The sequence below is a fragment of the Choristoneura fumiferana genome, chromosome 23 (assembly GCF_025370935.1).
Source record: "Choristoneura fumiferana chromosome 23, NRCan_CFum_1, whole genome shotgun sequence".
Taxonomy (NCBI): domain Eukaryota; kingdom Metazoa; phylum Arthropoda; class Insecta; order Lepidoptera; family Tortricidae; genus Choristoneura; species Choristoneura fumiferana.
This window is the reverse complement of record NC_133494.1, coordinates 3851743-3876926: the sequence shown is the minus strand read 5'-3', so window position 1 is coordinate 3876926 and position 25184 is coordinate 3851743. Positions and strand designations below refer to the sequence as shown.

At 38.9% G+C, this 25184-nt stretch overlaps 1 protein-coding gene across 3 annotated transcripts in view; it reads left to right on the top strand.

The window, feature by feature from the left end:
- aPKC (protein kinase C iota type) overlaps positions 1-25184 on the top strand; it is a 357009-nt gene that overhangs the window by 144875 nt on the left and 186950 nt on the right. The window contains exon 2 of one of the 3 annotated variants that reach the window (XM_074106074.1): positions 13402-14027. The exons of the other annotated variants lie outside the window; for them this stretch is intronic. Within the exon in view, the coding sequence (XP_073962175.1) occupies positions 13460-14027 (568 nt within the window). The 5' untranslated portion in view covers positions 13402-13459. The remainder of the gene's footprint in view (positions 1-13401; positions 14028-25184) is intronic. 3 annotated transcript variants of the gene reach the window in all.

The window sequence follows — 25184 nt, the reverse complement described above, 5'->3', positions numbered from 1 at the left end:
TTGAATCGCGAAAAACTCAGAAATGCGAGAGCCCAGTCTCTAAACCACGACCCCCTGCTTGCCAGGCCACAGGTAAAACTACTGAGCTATAAAGGCTGTCTAATTTGTAGTATTTATTCATCATCATCATGTATGTACGCCGTAGGCTGTAGGGTGTTATGGGGGAGGTCTATGTCCGACAGTTGTAGTTTTAGCTATGTTGTAGTAAGTAGTTATTGAATTAGCTGTATTTCCAAAATTCTTATCGCTTTTCCGCTTTTTCAGTGATCCCCCAAGTTTACATATTTATGTTCCCACCGTCCACTCAAGTTTTTTAATCGCCACTAATGACTTCTCCGCCTAATTAATGACGCTTGACATTTAAGTAATGAAACCTTTCCGGAAAAATATGCCCCTAAAAGCTGTTTGTTGGGTTCCTAATTTTTTAAGAATCACGAAGAGAACGAACGCTTTATCTGAATTGAGTCTTGAAATTATAGTTTTTTGAGAAAACTTGACTTAGCTTTTTAATGCTTTGAACGCATATTAGGGTTTTGCTGACATTCACCTGCCTTGCACACATTATATGTGCTTTTGTGTAGTAATACCACGCAAAAGATAATAGGGACTACGGGAGTTTCATTAGAAACAATAAATTTAATTCTTTATAACATTCCTTGTCTAAAAATGTTTTTATTAATACAACATAACACAATATTTTTCGTTCCATTAAATTTATACAGATAAAAGCTCAAACATATTTTTTTTAATTTACCGATTAACTCAAGTGGAACTTATTTCCTTTTGACTAGTAAACTCAAGTGGAGAATTTATTTCTTTTGACTAGTATACGAGAATTTAACGCTACTGTACTGTAACATTACTGATTTATTATGAACGACTACGAACGCGTTTTATGCGTTTAAGGTAATGAGGGTAAGTTAAGAGAGGGCTTGTGTACGTATATGCGTTGGAAAAAACAATGCCTCAGTGAGTAGGTTAAGCAAGTAATTGCATTAATATGAAAGATAAACCGGCCTAATGCGAGTCGGACTCGCGCACGAAGGGTTCCGTACCATTATCTAAACAACATTAGACATTAGCAAAAAACACGTTTGTCGTGTGGGAATCCCTCTTGAATATTTATTTTATTTTTAAAGTGAATATACGACTTATGATGATGACTTATGAATATTTCAAGCATCTACCTGTTGCCGTTATTAATATCGAGCCCCCTTAAATATTTATTTTAATTCTCTTTTTAGTATTTTTTGTAATAGCAGTTTGTGTTTCAACTGTCTAGCTATCACGGTTACAATGATCAAAATAATGATTGTACCAGCCCATAAGTCAATGAACAGTTAAAACAGTCAGCTATAACTGATTTTGTATAGCTGGAAATGTTAAAAGACAGGTCTAAAATCAAAGGAATACCAAAAGTAAACAAAATGTACTCCGTAGAGGCGTAAATAACTGTCATTTGTTTCTAAAGTCTACATTTTCGTAGCACAGCGCTACGAGGTGCTACGAGATCGCGTAGCGCTAGCAAAAACAGTATACTCGTAGCATAATGTTTTAGTTAGATATGCTTTTGTTCATGTTTTTAGCTCTCAAACAGTTGTCTTGTTCATACTTTTGCTTTTTGTAAGGTATACTCTTGCCAAGGGTTCCCATATTGCTAAAACAGTATTTTATGTTTTTAAGCTCGATTATTTTTTACTGTACTATCAAAAACTACTTAATAGTTACTGCTTTCGCGACTGCTGGGCACAGGCCTCCTCTCAGAATGAAAGGGCTTAGACCGTGGTTCCCACGCGGGCCTAGTGCGGGTTGGGAACTTCACACATAGTTAATAACACACGTTCATTGTTTTGTAGGTTTGTGCAAGTGTCTCAAATGAATTCGAAAAAACTTGGGTTTTGCACCCAAGATCCTCTGCTTATGAGGCCATAGGTCAAACGGCCACGGCTTTCTCTAAACCTAATATACATTATTTCTCAAAATTTATACAAAAAGTGGGGCACCCTACTATTGATAAATATTTTTTTCACACCTCTCCTTCAGAAAACTAACTTTTCCTCCCTGACGCAGAGGGAGCAAAGTGCAACTTTTCGGTTCAAGGCTTTTCTAAGTGTTTTATTGCAAATGCCATTTTTTGAACTTGATAATTGTAAAGCCACGCCATTTTCTATGCTGGTTGTTCTTTAATAATATTAAGAATTCTTTTTTTCAAGTTTATTAATGCTCGGTGTGAAAAGTTGTATGAGCCACTCGGGAGCAAAATTATTTTCATCTTGGGCGCTACGCTCAGGATTCTATTGTAGAATCCTTTGCTACATTCTGGATTCAATTTACGCCCTCGCCGTAAATACAGCATTTTACTCCCTTGTGACACAAATAACTATTTCCTCTAGAGATATTTATTTATTGCTGGAATTAATTACTACATCATAAATTACGATAACGTTTACTGCAAATAGTTTCAAAAAATTCTGACAAAATGGCATCAAGGTCATGTTTCGTTCGCATTAGTTAATGGAGCTATACATTCGAATGGCATGCATGAGAATAGCCAACATGAAAGGGCCTTTAGTGGCATTTAATCTGAATATATGTCAATTTGCCCCATGCCCTGAATAAATCATGGAACAACTAGAGGATTTAGGTACTTTAGTTGCAATCTAATTTTGATCCTATCTAAACGTTGAGGTAGGTAAAGGAAACGTCGAATGTTCAATGATATAATTATTTTTATAATCATTATCGACCAAAAGACTCTAGTCTTCTGACTTTGCGGAATTTTAGACTAGAAGACACGATAAAATGAATAATACAATTTTAATAAAAAATGTCTTGAGCTTCTAGCTGTTAATATTTCATCATCATCATCATCATGTCAGCCGAAAGACGTCCACTGCAGGATATAGGCCTCCCCCAAGGCTCTCCACTCAGACCGGTCTTGTGCTTTCCGCATCCACCGCGATCCCGCGATCTTAACCAAATCGTCGCTCCATCTTGTTGGAGGCCTACCGACAGCTCGTCTCCCGGTCCGCGGACGCCATTCGAGAACATTCTGACCGCATCTGCCATTAGTCCTGCGAGCAATGTGCCCCGCCCACTGCCACTTTAGTTTCGCAATTCTTCGGGCTATGTCGGTAACCTTAGTTCTACTGCGGATATCATCATTTCTAATTCTATCCCGCAAAGAAACCCCGAGCATAGCCCTCTCCATAGCCCTCTGAGTGACTTTGAGTTTTCTCATGAGGCCCATCGTTAGCCCCCACGATTTTGCATACAAAAACTGTCATTTTATTACGATTGTGAGCGTCAGAATCGTTAAGCAATACGTCCTCTGGTTTTCCTAAGCAATATTTTCGTGGCAATATTTTATCGGAAACAATATTCGGGTAAAGCTCTCCGAATAACCTTGTAAAATTTAATTTAGTGAAGGGTTAATCCGTGGGTTTCCGCTCGCGACGGCGGCACTCGCGACGAATAACGGTCCATGTGCTACTTGGCCCAATCTTCACCGGCTTTTCTTTGGAATTATATTCAAGCATTTTGCATTCTAGGGAAGTTATTCTTGTTTTTCAAAGAAAGTAACAATGGGTTTTATTGTTTTTAAATAAAGAATTAAGTTTGAATAGTTATGATTCCGTTAAATAATTAGAAATTTTCTTGATATTCCACTTAACGCAGTCTTCGCGCCGGTTTTTCGGTGAAATTAATTTGAGGTAGTGATTTATTTTGAGGGAATGTTTCCGGTTTTTTCAAGAAACCAAGAAATAGCTCATACTAATATCAAGCTCATACTATTACCTAAGCTTTACTGGCTCAAGTGAACGCTTTGTCAAGATTGCATTCACCATCACTTTACTTATTACTACAGTTTAATCCAGTACAGTTATTTTATTTGAGAATATATCCGTCAATACGCTTGATGATTTCGCCAGTATTGAAATTGAAGGAGATATTATCGGATTTAGTTAACCCCTTTTACACAAACACTTGATAAGCTTATTCATCTGTCACTTTGACACTTTGCACTTACACAAATAAAACATGAATTTAATAATACTAAAGCTCTCGTGACACATATTGAAATTTAAAATTATAAAATTCAACACGATTTAACCATTACCTATGATAAAAATCTTCGGAAAAGAATTTAACTAGTCGGAGTGTTCCTGGCTTAGAATCGTGAGTTCAATCGTTTAGTTTTTTAATGTAACGAGTTTGTTTTAAGAGGTTTGAAACTTTTTATAATTTTTCTTTGACTATGACAGCGAATATGTATTCTTTAGACTAGTTTTGATTGCTTAGTGAATGTTGTTTTTCAATATTGTTATGCTATAAAATCAAAAACAACGTGTTTTGGTCCGAAAAGCGGATATTAAAATCCATCAAACACGTTCTAGTCGAGAAAATTAATTAATTAGCGATCAAAGCTCGCGATTTGTGCGCCGGCGTCGACGTAGCAGGCTTTCGGGGCTTAGCGCGCGAACACACGGAAGCCAAGATATTAATTACAACTTCAAAGGTGATTTTTAGGGTTCCGTATCTCAGTTGGCGAAAACGGAATGCTCAAGCTGCGCGTCCATAGACTACATCGGAGTCGAGCCATACGGAGCGGATGGATTTGTCGCTTTGTATGATATATGTCGGCGGCCGATCGTAGCATCCGCCAGATCACGAAGTTCCTAGGCATATCGTGAAATGGCGCCATTTCATGATTTGGCCAGTTTAGGCAGATCATTAAATCCCTAGGCATATCATGAAACGCCGCCATATCGGTTCAAAATGATGGTATAAAATGGCGCCATTTCACGATATGCCTAGGAATTTCGTGATCTGGCGGATTTCTTTCTGTGGTACTGCGTGCACTGGATCGGCATTTCTGCGCCATAGAAATCATACAAAACCACAAATCCGTCGCTCCGTAAGGCGCGTACGCTCCAATTCCGATGCAGTGGTCTCATCGATATATCAGTCGTAGGATGTCTGCTGTTGGACGTAGGCCTTCCCCATAAACCTACAGTTGCTTCATTGGAAACGACCTGCAGGGCAACTACTAAACTCGAAACTCAAAGTTACTATTTAATACAAGAGCGAGAGGGACGTTACGATACGAACTTCGAGTTTCGAGTTTCGTAATAGCCCTTGCTGCATCCACCGTGATCGCGCGGCTTTCACACCCATCCGTCCATCGCGTTGGTGGACGTCCTAGTGCTACGCTGTGCTTGTCGATCCTTGGTCTCCATCCCAACGGCCAATCTCTCCGTGCTATATGGCTTGCCTGCCTATTGCCACTTTAACGATTGCTTTCGGTGGCTCAGCTCTCACCATCTAGGCATCTGTAATCCTGGTGTTTTCGATGACTTTGAAATAACCTTAAAGTTATAAAAACAAAACCAATATTTTTTTCAGTTATGAATGTTACTTCAAATATTGTCCCCATTTTTTCCAAAGGCGTTACAAGTACCTTCCAAGAGTACATTAACATTAAGTACCTTCCATTTACTATATTGCTTAATTGTTTCTAAACATTACGCGTCTGTCATAAAATCAGTTAAGTTTACGCGCTAATCGTAAAGTTTCGTAATTACGCGCAATATACGCAACGTCGACCCCTTATCATGTTAGTGATCCTCATTACTCGTGTTAAAATAATACTTGTGTAGATTCAGAAACTTTAGTATCTGGGACGGACTAATTCTTCGGTTTCATAGCCATTAACAACCTAACCAACAAAAAGTTGCAAAACCCCCAACTTTGTCACTTCAAAGCTCAATATAAACGATTTTGATGAAAAACCTATCTAAAACCATAAAAAAAACCATTCAAAATAATTCAAATCGGTCCACCCGTTTAAGAGCTATGGTGCCACAGACAGACGTTATTAGTTACATTGACGAACAAAAATAAAGGGTCGGTTACAAAAATGACGATAACTAAAAACCCGCGGTGATAGCTTCTTAGAGTAAAATGAGTTTAGTAAATAGTTTTATTCTTAACAAGAATACGTTTAATGCGTTGTGTGCGTTTAATGTGTTAAGGTCGCGGGTGAGCAAGGAATTTCTTTTAGTTCATTGATATGGACCTCCTCCTCCTGTGTTATGTTATTTTCATGTGTTTTTATGTACAATAAAGAGTTTTACAATACAATACAATACCTCCGCAAGGTAACGAGTGATTCAATAAATTGTTTAATGCGTAGTTAAATTAGCTTCAATGTACTTTTAAAATCAAGAAAATATCTTTAGTAGTTTAGGACCTATTGCGATTTTAGTAACAGACCCTTTATCTTGGCTCGACAGTGTAGTTTTCATCGAATGCAAGTCAAATTTTACCCACTTATAGTGATTGGAGTGACTTAGGGCCTGTTTCACCATTTGTTGATAAATTTTATGTGACAGATATCTATGATGCTTTCGCAAATAAACAGAGCCGGCATTACAATTATCTGTCATATAAAGTTTATCAATAGCTGGTTACAAATGCCTTTAATTTGGTACGGAATCCGTACTCGGATTTTGTAGGTTGGATTTGCGTCATCAAAAAAAGCTTTTATCAAAAGTGTTTTTTTTTTGACAAAAACGCAGTTCAGTCTTTTGATGAATCTTGAGGACTTTTTTTAACTAGTTTAGGCAATAGTTCGTCCGTCCACTAATGCTCAATGACTTGTTGATTAAGAAAAAAATCACACAAAATCTAAGTGTACAAATAGGTCAAAAACATCACTACTTGTTTACTCATTACTTAGTTAGTGGAGGCTCCCTATATCGTGTTTCGGAACAAATATTTCATAGTAATTGGAGTGCTATTGAAACAACTAGGTGTGCTGGACACAAACTGAACCCGCATTGATGTGATTACGCAAACAGGGTTTAGCGGGATCGAAACCTATTAACGAATGTTTAGTTTTAACTAACTTAGTTATGGAAGCGTTTGTATTGTGTTAGGCTGGGTTTGCATGATGTACGAGGAATGTGTTTTTTATGGACCAATAGAATCGCTTCATTTAGCTATCCTCGCTTCGCTCAGCTTTTTATACTAGAGCTGTGCTGTGCGAGGCCGCGTCCAACCGAAGCAACTGCAGGTTTATGGAGGAGGTCTATGCCCAACAGTGGACGTATTACAGCCTACAGCTGATTTAAATATAATGATGTTGACCAAAGATGACTAACGTAAGTATGCAGGCATTACACACATTAACACAACAGTGCAAGTCTAGTAGTAGTCAAGTGCAGTGTCTGTTGTGTTTCGGCGTGGAGAGTAAGACAGCCGGTGAAATTACTTAGGGTATCCCATCTTAGGCCCCTAGGTTGGCAACGATCTGCAATACCCAGGTGCAGATGTTTATGGGCGGTGGTGATCTCTTACCATCAGGAGACCCACTTGCTCGTTTGCCATCCAGTCGAATAAAAAAAACGAAACAAAACATAAGTGTGGCTGTAAGCAACTAACAAATTGCAAAAATATTGCTTACGATCTAGAACAAGACAATAATGTTATTGCTATTCATTTGCACGAGTAATTATTTCCCAAAGCTCTCAACCCCCACAAAGCAAGGGGGAGATAGCAAACAATATTTTATATTTATGGCCAAGCGTATTGCGATGAGTTAGCGCGGGTTACTTCGAGTAGATGTATGGGCGGGAAATTGGAATCAATATTGATTTTCATGCGTATAGTATGTTTATACATTACTGGTGTTCGGCAGCGACTTTCGCGTAACCAATTAGATTTGTCATTCGAATTGAAATTCGGCGATTCTACTAAATTCTCACGGAAATTCTCAAAAATTACATAACGTCTTCATTTACGTCGCGTGAAGAAAACCCGTAGGGGTATCGTTGTAAAAATAGCCCATTTCTTATTCCAGAGATCCAGCTATTCATTTCTGAATTTGATCAAAATACGACCAGTTATTAAAGCGTGAAAGAGCGCGAAACACACACAAATACTTATCCTAGAAAATTACAAGATGGCTGTTGAATTATTTGCAGACGAATATTTCGTCTATAATAATGTCTATCGTAGCGATCGAAGCGCACGAAGAGTTCCGTACCATTATCTACACATTAGACATTAGCATAAAAACGGTAAAAAAATCAAGTTTGTTGTATGGGAGTCCCCCTTAAATATTTTATTTTATTTTAATTTCATTATTTATTTTTAAAGTGATTATACAAGTAAAGATTCTGTGAATATTTGTAGCGTCTACCTGTTGCCGTTATTAATATCAAGCAAAAAAAACGGCAAAACAATCACGTTTGCTGTATGGTAGCCCCTCTTAAATAATATTTTTATTCTGTTTTAAGTATTTTTTGTTATGGCGGCCACAGTAATATATAATCTGTGAAAATTTCAAGTGTCTAACTATTACGACTCAAGAGATAGAGCCCTGTGACAGACAGACAGACAGCGGAGTCTCAGTAATAGGGTTCCGTTGGCACCCTTGGGTACGGAACCCTAAAAAATGCTCAGTCTTCGCAGACGAATTCATGGGCATCAGCTAGTGTAAAGCCGAGTTTAGACTTACAAGAAAAATCGTGCAAGTTGCACTACATTGCGAGGCCGTAAAGCCAACGAGTTTGTAGTGGTCAATCGAGCGCCGCAATTTAATTCAACTTGCACGATTTTTCTTGCAAGTCTAAACCCGGCTTTACAATACTTCCCTGATCGGCTTAGCAAAGCCAAACTAAGTTTTACGCCGTCATTATAGTAGCGTAACTCGTCATATTCTAAGGCGTAATTCCATAAGTGGCCATTAGAGCGGAACTCATTTCCTGCCTGTAGTAACTATTTCTAGTTATTACATACTTAGCTACAGCTATGTATATGAATTTGTTAGCAGCTACAACTTCTCAATGCAATTACTAGCGGTGCCCCGCGGTTTTACCAGCATTGTTATACCGTTTCCCTTTTTTAAAGTTGATGAGCAGCGCTTAGGCTACATTTCCACTAGATTTTTACTTTCTTTTTTTTCTTTAATTTAATTGACCTATCCTCGTACAGCACTTTAGTGGAGACAGCTGAGCGCAGCGTGAAAAGTTTAAGTAAGATTTCTATTGGTTCATGAAAAATAAATTCCTTGTCACACATCCTCGCACATCTCAGGTGGAAACGCAGCCTTAATCTAGTTCAGGCACACGTGTTACATCGATGATAGACTCTGGCCAGCGAAAGCCGTCCACGAGAAACCAAGGCAAAAAAAAATATGAGGCTGACAACACTTGCTGTACACTGATTAAACGATGTTGATACTTGGAAATTATTTCAATTTTCCAGATATTAAATTATACTCGGGACTCTTCAAGCTGCATCAAAATTCATGTAGTAATGTGTGAAAGTTGATGATGCACTTTAGGAGTCCCTTGGTAAATTTTATGACCTTTGTCAGTGCCCATTTACGTACAGTCCAAACGCATCAATTTTCGGACCATTTTGACCAGATTGGCATTAAATATAATCCTCTAACATTTAAATTCTAACATGATAATAACAATTTGCATTTTAAGGGTGGTAGGAGATTGAATTAAACAAAAAATAATTTATTTATTTCTTGTAGACGACGTATCAAAATTATCTAAGCCGGGCTAAAATGTCAATATGAAAATTTTGACATTCTCAAAAGTGATACCAGATTAAAGTTTCTTAGAAAATGCGTGGACAGCTTTCGCTGCCCAGAGTGTAAGATTATCCATCCCAGCCTATATACGTCCCACTGCTGGGCACAGGCCTCCTCTCAGAACAAGAGGGCTTGGGCCATAGTCCTCACGCGGGCCCAGTGCGGATTGGGGACTTCGCACGCACCATTGAATCGCTTTGCAGGTTTGTGCAGGTTTCCTCACGATGTTTTCCTTCACCGCAAAGCCCGTGGTAAATTTAAAATGTAATTCCGCACATGAATTTCGAAAAACTCAGAGGTGCGAGCCGGGGTTCGAACCCACGACCCTCTGCTTGAGAGGCGATAGGTCAAACCACGGCTTCAAAAAGTTTCTTAAAAAATGCGTGGACAGCTTTCGCTGCCCAGAGTGTAAGATTATCATCAATGATTTTTAATCGGTGATCAGACTTTGAAAAATATTAATAATCAATCTAAATGGAATTCAGTAGGCAGGCGAAGTATCACGGTCTCTTAACCCACTGTTAAATTAATAACAATTAATGAAATTCTTAAAACCAATAACCGCTGGATACGTGGTCACCCTACATTAATTACTGAACTGAAGTAATTATTTATACTGAAAAAATATACATTTTAAAATTTTGTTTATAATTCTATCTTATCAAAGGGGTTATGAGTTCATAGTCTACACCATAAGTAGGATGACAATGACACACAACACACACACAAACACCACGCCTGTATTCCCAAATGGGGTAAACAGAGCAAACGAAACGTTACCGCTTCGGAGACACTTTTAGCAACTATATGTTTTAAGTTCGACAAAAACGGTACAATAGTGACAGGTTGCTAGCCTAACCTATATCCTCAGTCGCCTCTTACGACATCCACGGAAGAAATGGAGAGGTGTAATTCTAACCCGACACCACAATGAATTTGAATGAAAATTAATTTTAATTAAACGTTATTTTCAACATAAAAATATTACAAAATAAAATGTTTAGTTCCGTGTAGTTGAAACTTATTCGCGATCGCCACCAATTAGGTACTAAACTACTAAAATTGGTTCCTGATCAAGTGATCACAGATTAAAATTCATCGTGTATTTATTTGTATTTTTAAGTCATCATCATTTTCATCCATGTCCATGATCGGCGGTGATTGCTTCCCGTCAGGTGACCCACATGCTCGTTTTCCCCCTGTTAAATAATCTAAGTAACATGTATTCCTAAACAGAATTATGTTAATAAAAAAAATTGCCTGTGGACGTTTGTTGTATTAGCTTATTCCTCTTCATTCCTCGTACAATTAGTTAAGAATGTAATATCGCTTTGATGTAGCCAATCGTAATGGATGCAACGGAGAATGCCGCTGTACGAGTACGGCACAAAGCTGATTGCATTCCTTGCCTAAGGCCCGCAGTCCAATGCGCAGTCGTCATGTCAATTATAGCCGACCAGCTTTTACCCACGGCTTTTCTTGTGTGAACCATTAATTTTGGAAATTTTAATTGAAATTCTCTAATTCACCGAACGAAAAAGCATCTGCGTTTCAGCGTGAGCAAAAATGCTTTAGACCTATCTAGGTAAATAATTCCGCGATCGGTGTATTGTAGTTTATTTATCCTACACGAGACCCGATTGCACCGACTCTTATCATTTAATTACGGATCCAGTTCATACAGAAATCTACTCAAAAACACTATCAATAAAACAAATAATCATCAATAAAACAAAATAAATGCGGGTGAACGAACTAGGATCTTTGCTGCCGCCAAGCAGTTGTGCTTGCACTGCTGTTTTCCGGCGAGAAAAGTAAGACAATTAGAAAAATAACTGACACGAGAGCTAGAGGGTTAGGTATCTAGTACCTCTAGAACGACAATGCATCTACAGTCGTCTGTCGTTGCGGATGCCCAATATTTTCAGTAATATATATAAATCGATCGATCACATTTCGAAAATACAAACTGAGACATGGATGCACAGAAAAACCAGAAAAAGAGACCAGCGCTGGAAATCGAACCCAGGTCCTCAGCAATCCGTGCTGCGTGCTATAACCCCTACACCACCGTTGGACAGGAATCTAGACACGAATTTTTCCTATGCATACATATCTCAGGTTGCTTATTTCTACTACGCTACTTATGCAGCAGCACTAGCGACATCTATGTTTCGATATGGTTTCACGGGATACCCGTAAAAAGTAACAAATTTGGAGTTGAAATAAAAAATACAAAAATACTCCAAAAAACCAATCATAATACGATCAGATTTCGTTACATACCTAATAGGTACCTAATGTGTGTTCATGGACAGCCAGCGTCGGCAAAACACACGACTCTTATTGCTTAGGTAATAAGAGCGTTTGAAACTGTGTAGGTCATTTTGAGCTCCACCCCCACTCCACTTTTGCTGCTGACTGAACTTTGATAGAAATTGAAGTAATTCCCCAAAATTCTAAAGGCTTTTCCAATACCACAATCCGCAAGTGCGCCGAAACGCTGAAGTGGCCTGAGTACGCGTCACCTTTCTGTAAGCACTTAAAGAACAGATTGACCTATTTCGTTAACCTCACCGTGCCACGGAGGCATAAAATGTCGTAAGTACGCATTTTGGAACCCGTCCCATATTTAAAAAATATAATTTCTAAGACATAAGTTAGGGCTGGGAATAGAATCCGGTTCATCATTCCGTGAGGTGTGCTTCGCCTTTATAAATACTCTGAGTAGGTTCAGTTTTTTTTTTACCGGAAACCGCGAAAATAAAACATAATAAAATCGGTACATTATATGGTTAGATTTTACAATTTCTTTTCTTGAAGACCTGAAATTGTGCTCATCACACATAATTAATTATGCTAATTATTTACTCAAAATATTTAATCAATTATTTGATCAAGGTCATAAATATGTGCATGTCAAAAATATCTATAAACCTTTAATACGCTAACTACTAAGGTCGGCACACATTCATGTTGACGCGATAACTGTAGACACTGAAACCTCGACTGTACTTTCAAAGCAATCGTACTAAAACCCTCTTAGGTCGACGATTTGCGCAAGTGCGTGTTGTTTATACCTTTCTTCCACCTCATCACCCCATCGTTGTCACGAACGAAATAATTCTCCCCCAACATAACAATTTGTAATGCCTCATTCCAGTTTTTCCCTGATTTCTGGCTTAGTCTTAACGAGGTTAATTTCCACTACTCATGTCATGGGAAAGTTAATTATATTTTAATGTCGCGGGCGTGATCCCGCGTGGAAACACACAAGGCTAGACTAGGATATCTACCTAGATTAATGTGTGCCATCCAAGTACATTAGTTCGGTAATGTATGCGCCCACTCGGTCCACATTTGTCCAACGGCTCGGCATGCATCGCATAAACTTCTCTTTGGCCGACTGCCGCTATTTATCGCTATATATCAGCCAAGTTTCCATCTCATTTACTGCCGCCCGACTGCCCTCGAATCCTCCCGAATAAACCCGAATTAGCAAAACGACGCGACGTCACCGCCCGATCCTATCGGCGCAATGAGATACGAAATGGAACTCAGTGGACTAAATACGCTAAAATAAACACGCGTTTACGGCGTTGAAGCAACAAAAGGCTCTTAACATAATATTTTCGCACATATCACGTGAAAGTACCGCGGAGTGCGGTCAGGGGGCTTTGTCTCCCGCACGGGGTGTCGCCGTCAAAGGAGATTAGGTTCCGCTACATGATCGTCCCCGCCGCCCCGTCGGCTGGCAGTGGGCGACGCACTACATCCCCCCGTCTCAGGTTCAGCCAAGTCTTCCTCGAGTGTTTATGGATTCAGTGATCGTACATTAGTGAAACAATGGCGTGGGGTTATTGGTCAGCGTCGTCGGTGCTGCCGGACCGCGGGCGCTCGCCGCGGCGCGCCGGCACTTCCGCACCGCACGTGCACCCTAACCCGCCGACGGCGAGGGAGGTCATGGAGTCGCACGACGAGAGTATCATCCACACGGCGTCCACGTCGCGCGACAGCCGGGACCACTCGGCCTCGCCGCATTCCTCGTCTAACGGGGGGCATTCCCATCACCATGAAGTGAGGCACGCGGTGCCGGCAAGCGCGCTGTTTGGGGAAAGCTACGGGGAGTTGTCGCGGCGGCCGTCGTTAGATTTGGGGTCGGTACGGAGTGCGCTGGCGTCGTGCGGGGGCGGCGGGACACTAAGCGCCGGCTCTACGTTGACGCGCGGCGGCACCTTGGCCGACTACTTGCCGCCGACGCCTTGCCCTCACCACCACCGCGTGTATGTGGACCACCACAAGCACTACGAGCAGCCTATACAGCCGGTGCATGTAGGCGTGGGTCACCACTCGCACGCTTCCAGCCGACACCACACGGACGACGAAGACGACCTCGAGCCGGCCTACGCCACAGGTAACCCATTGATACTATTTCTATGCACTTCACACAGTAACCAGGCGTTTTGTAGGTCGCGTACCGCCCTATAACTTGCGCGAAAACAAAGCGAGTCATTGACGATACAGAATCGATTTGATCGTGGCTCATTTCTGCTTGACTGATTCGTATCATTTATTACGTTGTGAACTCCGGGCTTAGTTTGAGCTTGTTCGTTGGAAATTTCTTATTTGAGACTATTTTCTGAAAAGATATACGTCGTAGAGTGTAATGTTATTATTGCGGGCAGCGATCGGTCGCGACTATTTTTTCCCGGTCTGCCGAGACATTCTCGCTTCGGGTTGTCGTCAAAATGTGTGCTCAATTTCAGCTGAAAATCTTTTTATTAGGTCAATTGAATTGTTAAGCGTTTTTTGTACTTCAAAGCTTATATAGATAAAGGATTCATAATTGCTTTTTTATTTGATTGGATAGTAAAGTAACGATTACAAAGCAAATAGTCTCAGATCCATCCATTTCATCCATCCATCTATTCCCGGTCTGGACATTTAACGTAGTAAAACGCATTATTTAATCATTTAAGTTTGTAACCTTTATTAACTTGTTTATACGTTGCCTATTCACTGTAAAGGCTTTGCTTAGTTTGGGACTTGGTCGATTGGAACCAATTGGGATAATATCCCTTGATATTTATTTTTGTTCTGTTATAACTTACAGCTATTACTTATAAAACTTGAAGTACTTTATGAATAATCGATCAGCTCACAAGTTCTATTATTCCACTGCAGTTCAGGTTCGAACAAAGATGTGTGTGTCCCATTTCCCCTGACAATGCCTTGATATTTCCGAACCGCTTTTAACATTCGCAAGCTCGGCAACTGTAATTTAACTAGACTACAGTTGTTAGTTTTTAATAGTGGTTTGTCGCTCCGCCATGTTTGTTAAATTTATAAAATTAGTTTCAACGGCGGGAGGATAGGTGGCGTTAAAGTTGAGAAAATAGATAGAGATTTTTTCTAAATCTACAACACTGACGTGATATCAAATGGGGCTTAGTCATGTTGTAGGTAGAGTAAAGTTAGTATTTTACTCTTAAGGATTTCTTAATCTCAGTAGAAGTAGCAAGGTGAAAGCTTGTATTTCATTTCCGTATCTATATCTTAATTTACAAAAAAAAAACTTTCTTTCTTTATTTATTTCTTTCACACTCTCACAAAATGTTGATACACTGAAAATAATGAGAAAAAACAATAATGTGTTCGCAAAAAAAAATTTTTTACTTCAAATTTCCGAAGTTCCGCGCCAAATTGATGACTTGAAGCGAGTGCAATGCGACTTGCAAAATTTATCTTACAAAACAATACAATACAATACAAAGACTCTTTATTGTACACCAGACATAGTAAGCGATACAGAAAACAGATACACAGAGAAAAAAATACAAGGTGAGCAATAGGCGGCGGTTAACAAATAAACAAATATCACAAGTAATTAATATAAGTGTGCTTGTAAAAAATCTATAAACAGAAAAAGATTCACAACTGACAGTAAATTAAATACTAAGTCATATTATTAACCACCATATAACAATATGGTGTATTTACGACGAAATAAGCAGGGCATAGGACATTGTAGACAATAGACAGTTATAAAATATTTTAAGCCGTCGCATTTAATTTGATACAGATAAAAATAGCGTTGATAATTTTAAAACCAAACCGAGTTCATTTTCGACCGAATGCCTCACAATGAACTGAATGAATGAATGGAACCTGCAGCGAATGTAATTACGCGTCTCATTCACCTGTTCAGTTCACTCAGTGACGTCATGAGGGTGCAAAAGTTTCCATCCAGAATATCGTTCCATTTTATATGACTACTAGCTTTGCCCACAGTTCGCTCTTTTAGAAGAATAAAAAACGCATCTGTAAATCCCCTATTAAACTTCTATGATAGGTACTTTGTAGACCAAATCACAAAAATGAAACATTTAAAAATTCTGTAAATTCACTACAAATTTTTTTTACGCACGCTACGAAATAAATATATCAAAATATGTTTCTGTCTGCACTTGTTACTGATTTGTTAAAGTCGGTGTTTTATTACGAGCCAGAAAGAATGGATCTAGTCATCTACCTAATCTACATACTATCTGTTGAGCTTTAATTAAAAAATTACATTTATACAAAAAGTTTCCAACAGCTAAAAAAAAAACTCAAATTTGATCACGTCTCTATTGTTAATAGCGTAGAAGTTCAGATATTTTTGATTGAATTTTTGCTCACAAGCTTATGAACTCGACTGTACAATGCAAAGAGTAAATTGAATAATTGATGTAAGTACCTACGTATTTTATTTTTATTTAAGTACTTTTCTGCTAGAAACATATTATACACATTCAGAGGCTTTGCGATTTTTGTTGCAACAACGGTTAAACTCACAGAAACAATTAACCTACTTTTTTTACAACTGCTAAGTACTGCGCTTAATACCAACGCTAAAATAAAGCTTCAAAGTCTTCAAAAACAAGGCAGTAGCCAACATATTTTAATTCCGTATGCGCGATGATTTCAAATATAAAAGGAATGCAAAGCTGCATGAATGAAATAACTCGAATGATTCCAGACAGACTGCCCCTACGCCCTAGATTTCCATTCACTCATTCAAACTAACGGATTAAAAATATAAAGTGCAGCGATGCGAGTCTCGACGGCAGTTTGAAAGCCATTTGACATTTACATGATGAGGATTTTCAGCTTCTATGTCTGCTTGTTGATTGTAGAACAGGTACCACAACTCTTACAAGGTCTTCTAAAATTAATCCTGCTATTTAATAGCATAATTACGAGAGTTAAGGTAGGTATGTGTGAGTGTGTATATGTTTGATACTCTTTCACATTATAACGGCTGGACAGATTTGGGAAATTTGATATGTAGATATGTAGCTGAACGTATGAAATAACAAATAGTTTCGAGTTAACACCGTTCTTTCAATAAAATGGTGGTAGTTTACAAGGCAATAACTTAATTTGATCGATTACGGAACAATAGCTAGCAGCTATGTATTAAATAAGTGATCTTATATCAATTTACTGATAACAATCCAAACAAAGCTGTAGACAGGGTTGCCACAAAGCGCTTGAAACATTCCTTACATTAGATTTTCTGGTGACTATATAAATGTGGCATTGAACGTCACGCTGTGGATGAATGATTGATGTTAAAAGAGCAGATCGAATGAACGATTTGTGTAGAATGAACGGCGAGAGCTTATGAGAAGAGACGGATATACAGTGCGACAAATATGTTATTGAACGGTAGGTGTCGTTTGTACGAGGGCTGTTTATTTTTTATTATTATCTTCAACATCATCCCAGCCTATTTACGTCCCGTTGCTGGGCACAGGCCTCCTCTCAGGATGAGAGGGCTTGGGCCGTAGTTCCCACGCGGGCGTAGTGCGGATTGGGAACTTCACACATACCATTGAATTACTTCACAGGTGTGTGCAGGTTTCCTCGCGATGTTTTTCTTGACCGTAAAGCCACCGTTACCGCTCACCGTTATGTTATTATGCTTTGTAATAATTTTAGGTATAGGTATCTATGTACCTACCTATTTTGGTTAAAATAATACCATCTTATTACATCGTTCGCCAACGTACATTTTAGGTAGGTATCTACTTTTATTGTGGTTTAAAATATACCAACTTATAACAGTTATACCATTCGCCAACGCAAAGCGTTTGTTATTTGTACAGGAAATACCAAAGTTACTTAGCTGTATCTAAAAGTTCCTTGATCTTTATCCAACTCGTAAACAAAGATAAATAAGTGTAAGTGCCCTTAGACACCATAAATAACATATGTGGGGGGTAATCATATTAAACCAAACCCCCTGGGGCTGTAATGAAAAATATATCGTTAAAAAGCACATAGCGTGCTCGCAGACTTTATAAAAGATCTTAGTGGCTCGCTGACATGAACTTGGTACTTCGTGCTTTTAAGTTTGTTGAACTGAAGAAGATGATGATGATAATACAATACAAGTTGCATTTGTGTGCGTGTAACCGTATATACAGGACTTGGTACAGTTTAAGCTGATATCACTTTACTGGTTACTTTTTATTTGCTCGACTCATATGTAACTCTGTTTATAAAATAACCCTTTCTTTTGGTTCGTCAGAGCACAACACTCGAGCAAGCCTACACTCTTACAAACCCGCCAACTTTTCCACATCACGTCTAAAGTCGGCGTTTAATTTAAATTCAAAACTCCTTATTTCCCTTCGTTTAAACGAGAAAGAATCTTGACAAATAGGTAGTATAATTCCGAAGCCTTTGCGGAATTGCCGTCTGCCTTCGGGTCCTTTTCAGTTTATTCAATTCCCACCCCTACAATATTTCATCTCTAGGGGTGTGTTGGGTCAACAATTAATTAAATATCAAGAAACTTGTTGTACAATACATCATACAATATTTTTTAGTTTTTCTTTTAAACTAAAAACATTTCAATCAAAATCCACAAAACTTTTGGGGCACTAAAAATCATTTCACACCTCTCATTCAGAAAGTAAACTTTCCTCCCTGACGAGAGGGAGCAAAGTGCAACTTTTCTGTTCAAGGCTTTTCTAAGTGTTTTATTGCAAATGCAATATTTTGAAGGTGATAATTGTAATACGACGCAATTTTCTATGCTGGTTGCTGTTTAATTATATTTAGTTTTTTTTTCAAGTTTCTTAGTCGGTGTGAAAAGTTGTATTAGCCACTCGGGAGCAAAATTGTTTGCGTCTTGGGCGTTAACACTTTAATCCCTCGCAACGCTCAGGATTCTATTATAGAATCCTTCGCTACATTCTGGATTCAATGAACCGCACCATCTTGCTCCCTTGTGACACGAATAACTATTTCCTTCTCTCTTTCAACTTGCATACCTACCAAGAAGTTCCAATCACTGATGTCAAATAGACTTAAGTTTTAAGTAATTATACAATTTTCATTTTCAAACAAAAAAATAAACAAAAGTAATTCAAATTTAAATACTTTTTTTTTCGCAGTTTTTGTATATTTTTATAATCCAGGAGTACTTAAACGAAAACCCTATTAAATAATTTTGATAAAACTTTATAACAGTATTGAACCACTGGATGAAATATTTTCATTTTCTTTTCCCTATCAATAAAAAAAAAGTTTTATAAAAAAGCTTTGCAGTAATTAAAAATTAACTTAAATAGGTATACTAAAGTAACTGGCAACCCTGCGCCCTGTAATTGTGAATGTTCAAAGAAAAATGATCGTAATCAACGACCTTCGATAATTTAAATAGCGAAAACGACCCGGGATTCACCTTAACGATCGCGTAAAAAAATTCTTGATTAAAAAGCCATTTTAATGAAAATAACAAGTTAAAGATAATTACAATTTCCGCGAATAAAATGTCCATTTGATTGACGAAAGGTAACAGACGAAATGTTACCTTCTTGCTTCTACGGTGCGTTTAAAATTCTTTATTTTTGTGGATGGTAATATTATTAGGGTATTGTGGGCCTTAGCTTGGTGCTGTAAAGTTCTGTTCGGTTTGATGGTGTTTAATTTGATACTTGTTGCTAGCCGATGGTATCTGTTATTGACTGAGTTGATACACATCGGTGTCCACGCTCTCGACTCCGCATTGCACCGAAGACGCCCGAAGCCTGATGCTATCTCCGGCTATTTCCGTCGATTGCGGCCTGCTTCCTAACTCCATCCTAATTTACTGAAACTTGATTGGTCTGCAGCCTTCGCTGGGTTGCCATGCCATTTGTGTTCGATTTTTAAAAGCTTTCGTTTAACTTACTCTGCATAGCTCTGCATAATTATGCATGCGTATTCGAACCGGAGCTAACTTTTATCTCCGAGTTAACAAATACTAAATAAGTAATCGAGTGTTTGATTTAATACATACTTCGTTTTTTTTTAGCATTAGAAAAAACAGAAACAATCTTGACGAGTCTTTTTATTGAGAAACGTTTTAAAAAAACTGTAACTATTACTTATGATACCAAAAGCATGTACTTATAAATGATCATATATTATATAGTGTTTAGGTATTTTTTATTGAATGGGCCAAGTTCCCCGAAATAAATGGATTTATTTATTATTATTATTATATGTCTGCTAATTGTTACATATTTGCTGTGTGTCTTTCAAAAGTGGTTTTCAATAAAGTCAACATTACTTACCACCTTCTTTCTAATGCTAAAAAAACCAAGTAAAGACTAGGATTAAAGTAGTGTGAAATCGTATCTGTCAACGCTAACCCAGGTTAAATTAAATCCGATTAACCCGATTAAATTTTTCAGCCCCTAGTTAGTTAGGTAAATCTTACAAGTGAAATTTCACTATCTTCCAGTGGTCGCATTTATTTTAAATTAGGTACATTCGGTTCGACGACAATGTATGTGCATAGTCAAAATACCACCAACGGGACTTATCACGCTAACACACACGAGTAATATTTACCTCGACGTTTCGGCAACATTGCAATGGCTGTGGCCGTGGTCACAAGTAGACTCAAGTGTGGGGTGTCAAGCTATATAGTTACTAATACTCTTTGGTGTCAAGTCTGCCTAGCAGCGCGAGTCCTTCGAACTACCCGCACTTGATCACCAATAGAACCGGCACTCGTATCACGTACTACCCGCACTTGGTCATTTTTATTTGTCACCCCATCACACCGACACACAACACTAACAGTGCTCGCCACTGTCCCAATAGTTGGCATCTTTAATCTTATGTCATTAGCAATAGAGATGATAGCAGGGTGTCGTCTATTGGGCAGCGTGTCGAGCACTAGAGCGTTTACCTTACCTGGTTTGCTTTCGCGTTTGAAACAAAAAACGTCTGCCACGCTATTGCAATTTGAACGTTAGTATTATATCCGTTTAATTAAAGAACGTAAAAATCGGGTCGCGATAAATTACCCTTTAAATCAAGAGGGACCCTTCTTAACGAGTTACAACTTCTGCCTTCAGGTTACATTGGCGATTGGTAACCTCGCGAATTCGAGCAATTCTCTAACTTTGCTACTGAGAAGGAAAACCCGGCCAAGTGAAACAAAGAGAGAAAAAGAGACAAAAAACATTTATAATAACCAAATATATCTTTCTTTCTTCTTTCGTATCGATCCATGTCATCATCATCATCCAGCCTATATACGTCCCACTGCTGGGCACAGGCCTCCTCTCAGAACAAGAGGGCTTGGGCCATAGTTCCCACGCGGGCCCAGTGCGAATTGGGAACTTCACACACACCATTTAATTGCTTCGCAGGTTTGTGCAGGTTTCCTCACGATGTTTTCCTTCACCGCAAAGCTCGTGGTAAATTTCAAATGTAACTACGCACATGAATTTCGAAAAACTCAGAGGTGCGAGCCGGGGTTTGAACCCACGACCCTCTGCTTGAGAGGCGATAGGTCAAACCACTAGGCCACCACGGCTCAATATCGATCGATATCGAATATCGATCCATGTATCAGCACAAAATTCTAGTCGAAAAATATCAAATAAATAAGTTTTTGCCCATTATTTTATTTTTAATACAAACTTTTTTGTTGATTGTACGTAATTGTACTGTCGTCTAAACTACATAAGGTAAACGTCCGAGTGCTCGACACGCTAATGCCCAATAGATGACACCCTGCTGTGATCTCTATTGCTAATGACATAAGATAAACGATGCCAACTACTGGGGCAACGACGAGCATTCGTACGTTTACCTTATCAAGTAGTATCAAGTCAGTCATTAGCAGTTTAAAAGTTCCGACCTGCGCACAATCCTTGCCAGAGAATCAAAATTTCACTATATTATTGTATTGTCACAGAACTTACATAATAATGCTAAATTTCAGCTCAGTAAAGTCAGTACCATAAAGTGGTCGTAAAATGTTTTCTTTTGCGAGGAGTAACAAACGTGATGCAATCAGACGTCGTGGGTATACGTGCCGAAAAAGTCCAACGTCACACTGCACTTGTTTTAGAAAGTAAAAGAAAACTACCTACAATTTTCAGGGGTGAATTCCAATGCGAATTGCGATAGATCAATGCGGTAATTGAAAACACCGCCATCTTAAGGTCACGTGGCATTAGCAAATGGCGGCCACTGCAATTAGCGGATTATAATTAGGCGGGGGGCACGTCGCGCCTTTACGGCCTAATCTCGGGGCGACGTGGTGAGAATAGGGGAATAGCCGGGAATTTAAAGAAGTTGTTAAACTGTTAGTAAAATAAAAGCAAAAGAAGCCATATTCCTTCTTCGCCTGTGGCCATATGTCCCTTAGGAATAGGCTAGTACGTAGATTATCTACCTTTTAAGTTATATGTAGCTTTATCTTCGTATAGATTGGATTCCGTTATCTTAATGTATGGCATACTTGTGTGTGTGTATTAATTCTGTGTGTTTTATATTGATGAAAGTGAGGCGAATCAAGGTGAGCTTGAACGAAAAGCCAACCGTAAACACCAAACCGTAAGTGACTTCACGGTTGGCTTTCCGTTCGAGCTCACCTTGAAAAAGAGCAACATATTAGCTTGAAATATGTTGGACAAATCTCGACTCAAATTAATACGTGAATGTCCCTTGTATTTATTCTAATAAAATTGTCTGATTACGATTTATAAAATAAATTTTTCTTGTCACTAAAATCGATGACAATTGTCATTCCTTACTAATAGGTTTTCCATGTTTTACAGTTTCATAATTGCCCACCCATATAAATGGTCCAGCCGGTATACTACAGTGTGAACGCCGCCCAACACCCGGTGAAGTCAAAAGCCGTCAATTCTCCGTATAAACAATTGCCGGTAGGCGCGCCGGGTGAATTTGAATGACCCGGAGTTTTACGCCGGTTCATGGCCAAACGTGGTTGCTAGGCAAGATTGCCCGGGTTGCTAGATAGAACAATATTTAGAGTTACGTAAGAAAGATGAATAAGAATGGCGGAGTGAGCGAACTAGAATAATTGAAAGACTGTTTATTTGAATTAAGAACTTACCTGATCGGTGGAGACTAAAAATTTCTAGACAACTATACATATACCTACTGAAATTTCCAGACGAAATATAAGACACCTTTTATAACTCTACAATAGATATGGAGGTCAAGAAGGGAGCCCTTTGGCCAGCAGTAATGGTGATTGTCCACCGGCGAGGCGAGACGAGAATGAGGGCTAAAAGACAGGTGAAATATCGCTAGATGGCGTTAGTATCGTGAGGTTTTTTTGACGTTACAGTCTTGCTTGCAATGAGGCCTATCGTTTTTTGTCTCACCAGATGGCGCACTGTTGCGTGAGGTTTTAAGTATGGCTTACAAAGTCTGTTATTACGGGCGTGAAAACAAAGTTTAGATTAAAATCATATTTAATACACCTTAAACCGTACCATAAAAATATCGAGCATGCCATAGTGTTGCATAGTCCCCGTTTTGTTCGGAAAAAAGGGAGGACAAAGGTTTCCGAAAGACAAAACTGTCTCAAAACACAGACATTCATTGCCCCGGAACGCATATTTGCCATAATTAATTTCAGATATTGCAAAATATTCACAAAATTATTCTAATTTTAAATAAACCCGCGTAGCTCACCCAAAAACTATGAGATTTGACATTTCGGAGACCTCACGCTACACTAGCGCCTCTAGTGGCGAATTCATACGCGATAGCCCTCATTGCAAGCAAGACCGCAACTACAAAAAAACCTCAAGATACTAACGCCATCTATCAATATTTCGCCTGTCTTTTATCCCTCATTGAAATTTGTATGCATTCTCGCGCGCCGCCACGAGCCGCCGCGGGCGCCGCCATACAAATTTCAATTCTCGTCTCGTCTCGCCTCGCCTCGCCGGTGGTAAATCACCTTCAGGCACAAATATACTTAAGCTAACAAATAAATTATGAGTGATGCTCTAATGTGAACCCTGTAGCTCGACCATGACTACACAACCCTCGTAAAAAATGTTGCCACACCTACAGCATATTAATCTGGGCCACCTTCGACCTTGGAAGGCTTTTAGAGTAGTTTAGTGTACGTGGCTTGATATCTCGTCCCTTGTTAGTCGCAGGTCATATCTGTCAATCCTTAATAACAGCCCGGCAGATAGCTGGAGCGGCGGTACAAGTCACAAGGGAAAGGTGATAAAAGTTTTTGTTACCTATATCATTTTTAATACAACCTTTTTTTGATCGGCCACTGAACTATCGATTTTGTTCTGTTATAAGAGAGCAGAATAGAATCCGGGTATATGCAAAAGAACACCGGCAGGCTAGAAAGTTCTGATTAGCGATGCTGTAGATTACTTGTGGCATTCTTGCCGACCCAGGTTGCTGTCATGGGTGGAATACTTTGTATTGCATTCTAGCCTTCCGATTTTCTATTCTTTTCTAGGTAGAACCGAACAGAATCCGTAGGTCGGGCCAGCCTTTCTGACAGTACTTATATTGTCCACCGCGTGTTACGGTGTTAGTAACGAAATTCAAATCAATCCGATCACAAGAAGCGAGTCCAATTTGACTTGCAACATTTAACCTTGTAATTGAACTTATATAGGTATACACTAGCACACTTAGTTAAATAACTAACTAGGCTTGTAATCAGAAAAGTAGTTCATCATAATCATACATATCCTAACATTTTACTGCACAGTATCTGGTCGACAGAATGAAAGCTCTTTAGGAATATTACAACTATTCCTAAAAAGACGAACTTATACGAGTACAAATTTAAATTAAACTGCTTAAAACACTATTTCATTCAGATGAGACATCTACGTCTTTCACCTTCAAAAACGTTTTATAGTCAATTTTGCGTGAAAATGTGCGCAGACGTATTTTTATGACGCACCAGGGTTATGGATTTTTGATAAGGAAAAAAAATATATACCGCTCATCTCTTGTCCCAAAAGTCACACCAGCACGTTGCCCCGGTGTTCCCAGTTTACATATATCGGACGTAGGCCGTGCCTAATAGCCGGGTAATTTGTTGTCTGCCGGCTCCGACTTGGTTCCCGGCCGGTTATACCCGGTTATGCCCGGTTATGCCCGGCCTACAAGCCCTGGATGTATCTTACGGGATATATTTAGGGGCATGAATTATTAAAACGGGCAGCTTGTTCCAGGTTATGATTTAGGGATTTCAAGGCTGTTATTT